At 63.7% G+C, this 4,970-nt stretch overlaps 1 protein-coding gene across 1 annotated transcript in view; it reads right to left on the bottom strand.

Annotated features, from left to right (window-relative positions):
- The window catches only part of PFKL (phosphofructokinase, liver), a 15,909-nt gene that overhangs the window by 3,565 nt on the left and 7,374 nt on the right, over nt 1–4,970 (bottom strand). Inside the window, exons 13-21 of the mRNA XM_014939693.1 lie at nt 3,586–3,656; nt 2,935–3,022; nt 2,669–2,821; nt 2,348–2,512; nt 2,092–2,153; nt 1,677–1,788; nt 1,497–1,596; nt 1,308–1,413; nt 1,080–1,221 (exon numbers count right to left, since the gene is read on the bottom strand). Coding sequence (XP_014795179.1) covers nt 1,080–1,221; nt 1,308–1,413; nt 1,497–1,596; nt 1,677–1,788; nt 2,092–2,153; nt 2,348–2,512; nt 2,669–2,821; nt 2,935–3,022; nt 3,586–3,656 — 999 coding nt within the window. The remainder of the gene's footprint in view (nt 1–1,079; nt 1,222–1,307; nt 1,414–1,496; nt 1,597–1,676; nt 1,789–2,091; nt 2,154–2,347; nt 2,513–2,668; nt 2,822–2,934; nt 3,023–3,585; nt 3,657–4,970) is intronic.

Raw genomic sequence — 4,970 nt, forward strand, 5'->3', positions numbered from 1 at the left:
GTTGGTGTGGCCCAAGTGCAGGACCTGGCACTTGCCCTTGTTGAAACTCATGCCGTTGATCTTGGCCCAGTGATCCAATCTATCTAGGTCCCTCTGTAGGGCTTCTTGCTTTGAAGGTGGGAACCAAAACAAGGGAGAAGGGATTTTTTTTCCCCCCGGCGTTGCCAAAGCCCATCCCGCGGAGGGACGATGCTGACCCTGGCGCCGCCACCCCGCTCTCCCAGGCTGTGAGGATGCAGGGAGCGGGGAAACATCCCGTGCCGGCGTCCATCCGGCTCCGGGGAACCATCCGGCTTCTTTGCTCGTCCCCCCATCCCACCCCTCCCCAAGATCTGTCCCCCCCATTTCTCCCCGTGGGGGCTCGGCGCGCAATGACCACTCTCCATCGAGGCAGGTTTGGCTCCAGGTGGGTTTTATCTCTAGAGGAGGAGAGCGGCGCCGCGAAGGGTGCGAGGTTTTTGGGGGGTAAGGGGGGGGTCACAGAGCAGCGGTGAGATGACGTGCACAGCCCTGGGGGGCCGCGTTGTGACGGTCACAGCCAAGCGCCATGCAGGGTGGCCGGGGAAGAGGGAGCTCGCCAGGACCCGTGCTCTGCGCTGAGCCCTCCAGACACCCCACTGGGCGAACGGGGCTTTACTGGGACTCACTGGGCAGATGAAAGCCCCCAGGACCAGCCCCTACCCGCTGCGGGACGGCACCGCATCCTCCTGGGCTCCCCTCCCACACTAAAAGCAGCAGTTGGCTCAGGCGGTCAAGCCGCTAATTAAGGAGTCAGGATACCCCATCATTAAATAATAGAAATAAACCATTAAGGGAAGATTAAGGGAGGGGGGGGCTCTAGCAACACCCTCTTGGCTGCATCTGCACGGGGGACCAGACCCTGGACCAGCGATTCGGGGCAGGATTGTGCAGTTTTGGGAGCCGGGAGACCAGGCTCTGCCTGCTTTAAGGGGTGGGTGGCAAAGCTGTGGGGTGACTGAGAACAGGGGGGAGGGACCCCGTGCTCCCCGAGCAGCAGGTGGGGATGGAGAGGACGCGGAGGAGGAGGGGGCTACGGCTCTGGGCTGGTGGGATTAGAAGCCCTTCTCGATGCTGAGGGTGCGGCGGGTGACGTGCTCCATTGTCCCCGAGATGTACTCGGTCAGGCTGATCTGGTAGTTGGCGAGCATCTTCAGCATCAGCCGCAGGTTCAGCCACCACTGCTCCTGGGGCAGCCTGTGCCTGCAAAGAGGGGGGGGGACACGGCTCTCAAGTGACCAGGGAAGGTCCTCTGAGACCTGGTGAACCCTTGGGGCGTGGGGACTTACTCGAAATCGGTGACTTTCTTGAGCTCCGTCACGGGGCTGAAGGCCACCACCTTCTTCCTGAGCCCGATCACGCAGGCGGAGTCGCCCGAGTTGGCAAACACACGCCCTGGGAAGGGGACACAGCTGATCGTGGCCACCCTGCTGCCCAGTGCCACCTCCCACCCCACAGGACCCCATCCCTCGTCTCACCCTTGCGGTAGACCTCCTGCAGCTTCTCCGACATCCACAGCACCGCCTTCACTCCCAGCTTGGTCCCGTAGTTGCGGTCAAAGGGGGTGGGGGCTCCTCCCTGGGGACAAAGAAATGGTGATGTCAAGCCCGCCCGGCTCTTGGGGACAGCAGTGGCCCAGGTTGCCCTGTCCCCCGTACCTGCTGGAGGTGGCCCAGGACATTAATCCTGCAGTCGAAGATGCCTTTGCCCTCGGAGGAGTAGAGGTTGTAGAGGAACTCGGTGGTGTAGTGCTCGTGGCACTTCTCGTTGCTGGGGGAGCAGAGGGAAGGGGTTGGGGGGCTCCTCCTCAAGCTGCTGTCCCCAGGAGGTCCCTCCGTGCTCCCCCGAACACCTTTTTTTTTTGCTGTTTTGCTCTCCCTGGGGATGGGGTGGGGAGGGCAGCAGAGGCACCCAGCACAGGACTGTCCCCCTGGCCGAGTGTGGCACCCTTGGGCAGGACGTCTGTGCCCAACCTCGCTGTGCCCAGGGACCCTCTCCGGCCACGGGAAGGGCTCAGCTCCCTGCCACCGGGCTGGGTTTTCCAGCGAGCGTCCCCAGGAACCCCCAACTCACCGCAGCACCAGCCCTCTCTGGATATCCGTCTTCATTTTGTCGGTCAAGTGCTCCACGTTGGCCTGGAAGATGAACACCAGGATGGCAGCGGCGTCCCACGTCCTCTGCAGCCATCCCAGGTCCTCTCATGTGCCAACTCCAGAGCCACTAACGTCACCCGGTGGCTTCACGGGGCTTGGCTGGAGCCCCCTTCTCTCTATCCCGGTTCTCCATCTTATTTTACCCAAGCCAGAAAGCAGCCCCCTGCCCCGCTCACCTTCAGGTCGTGGATGGTGAAGGGATCTTCGTAGACGTAGGCGGCGTCGGCGCCCACCGCGATGCCGGTGACGGTGGAGAGGTACCCGCAGTAGCCCCCCATCGTCTCCACGATGAAGACGCGGCGCTTGGTGCCCGAGGCCGACTGCTTGATGCGGTCACAGCTCTGTGCCAGGAAAAAGCGTGTGGGTGTGTGGGGTGGTCACACCAGGAAAACCCATCTGTGCTGCCCGGGATGGGACGCTGGTTCATCACAAACCACCACGGGACCTGGCTGGAGCAGGGACAGCCCCACGGGCTTCCCTCCTGCCCTGTCCCTCACCTCCATGGCCGCGTTGACGGCTGTGTCCGAGCCCAGGCTGAAGTCGGTGCCGGGCACGTTGTTGCTGATGGTGGCGGGGATGACGCACATGATGATGCAGAGCTCCTCATACTGCCCGCGGGCCTCCACCAGCTGCAGCACCCCCTCGTAGGCCTGCCAACAGCCAAGGGCTGGGGAGACGGATCCTCACCCCAAAAGGGGTGGCCCAGGGTGCCCACGGCCAGCCCCGGCCCCCACCGAACCAGGGCCGAGGGTTCCCCCCGCACCTCGAACCCCCCGATGACCAGCAGCGCCTGGATGTTGAACTTCCGCACGTTCTCCACGATCTTTTCCATGCAGGTCTTGGGCAGTGTCCTGCGGTGGGGAAAAGGGAGGAGAATCATAGAATCATAGAATTGCCCAGGCCGGAAGGGACCTCCAAAGGTCATCTAGTCCAACCTCCCTGCAGTCAGCAGGGACACCCCCAACTAGACCAGGTTGCCCAGGGCCTCATCGAGCCTCTCCTTGAATATCTCCAGGGATGGGGCCTCTACCACCTCCCTGGGCAACCTGTTCCAGTGCTCCACCACCCTCACAGTGAAGAACCCTCTCCTAATCTCCAGTCTAAATCTGTTCCCCTCCAGCTTGAAGCCATTGCCCCTCGTCCTGTCACTGCAGGCCTTTCTAAACAGGCTCTCCCCAGCCTTCCTGTAGGCTCCCTTCAGGTACTGGAAGGCTGCTATTAGGTCTCCCCGGAGCCTCCTCTTCTCCAGCCTGAACAACCCCAGCTCCCTCAGCCTGTCCTCGTAGCAGAGGTGCTCCATCCCCCTGATCATCCTTGTGGCCCGCGGGGTGAGGACGGGGAGGTCCCTACAGTCCCCAGGGACAGGAGTGTCCCCTCCCTTACATCCCCCGTCCCCCCCTGGGGCGGCGCTTACCTCTTGGTGCCCAGCATGGACCCTCCGCGTCCCAGCCAGCCCGCCACGTCGTGCCAGCCCACCTCGCGGACCTGCAAGCACCGGTGCTCAGTTTTGGGGCTGGGGGACCCCCCTCCAAGCCCAAAACCCCCCAAGGAAACCCGCCGTCCCCCTTACCTGCCCCTTGGACAAGCCCTCGAAGCCGTCGCTCACCACGTAGACGGTGTGTCCCTGGCAGATGGCGATCCGCACGGCCGACCGGACGGCAGCGTTCATGCCGGCGGCCGGAGCACCCACGTTCAGGATGGCCATGCTGAAGGGGCTCTGCGGGAACGGGGACAGGGCCACCACGTCACCGCGTGTCCCCAAGGCAGGGGAAGGTGTCCCCCGCCGCTCCCCGTCCCTCCTCACCTTCTCCTGCGCCGGCTTCTGGTGCGCCAACAGCTTGTAGATGTTCCAGTTGTTCTCAAAGCTCCTGCAAGGAGGAGGTGGTGGTGGCCCCGAGGTGTGCCTGGACCTCAGGGTGCAAGGGGGACGCTGGGGAGAAGCCCCCACCCCAGCATGTCCCCATAAGGACGTCTCCCCCCACGCCTGTCCCCGCTCCTCACCTCCCGCGGAGCTGGATGGCCTCCTCAAACCTCTTCTCATCCATGGCCTTCTGCACATCCTTCGTCTTGGGGAAGGGAGGGGGAGACGCAGCACCATCAAACCCAGGCTTTGGAGGGGAGGGGGAGCAGGGGACCCCCCCACCCAGCAGGTAACCCCCCCCAACCCATCTGTGCTGCCCGGGATGGGACGCTGGTTCATCACAAACCACCACGGGACCTGGCTGGAGCAGGGACAGCCCCACGGGCTTCCCTCCTGCCCTGTCCCTCACCTCCATGGCCGCGTTGACGGCTGTGTCCGAGCCCAGGCTGAAGTCGGTGCCGGGCACGTTGTTGCTGATGGTGGCGGGGATGACGCACATGATGATGCAGAGCTCCTCATACTGCCCGCGGGCCTCCACCAGCTGCAGCACCCCCTCGTAGGCCTGCCAACAGCCAAGGGCTGGGGAGACGGATCCTCACCCCAAAAGGGGTGGCCCAGGGTGCCCACGGCCAGCCCCGGCCCCCACCGAACCAGGGCCGAGGGTTCCCCCCGCACCTCGAACCCCCCGATGACCAGCAGCGCCTGGATGTTGAACTTCCGCACGTTCTCCACGATCTTTTCCATGCAGGTCTTGGGCAGTGTCCTGCGGTGGGGAAAAGGGAGGAGAATCATAGAATCATAGAATTGCCCAGGCCTGAAGGGACCTCCAAAGGCCATCTAGTCCGACCCCCCGCAGTCAGCAGGGACACCCCCAACTAGACCAGGTGGCCCAGGGCCTCGCTGAGCCTCTCCTTGAATATCTCCAGGGATGGGGCCTC

The sequence above is a fragment of the Calidris pugnax genome, unplaced genomic scaffold (genome assembly GCF_001431845.1).
Source record: "Calidris pugnax isolate Ruff unplaced genomic scaffold, ASM143184v1 scaffold37, whole genome shotgun sequence".
In the NCBI taxonomy this organism is placed as follows: domain Eukaryota; kingdom Metazoa; phylum Chordata; class Aves; order Charadriiformes; family Scolopacidae; genus Calidris; species Calidris pugnax.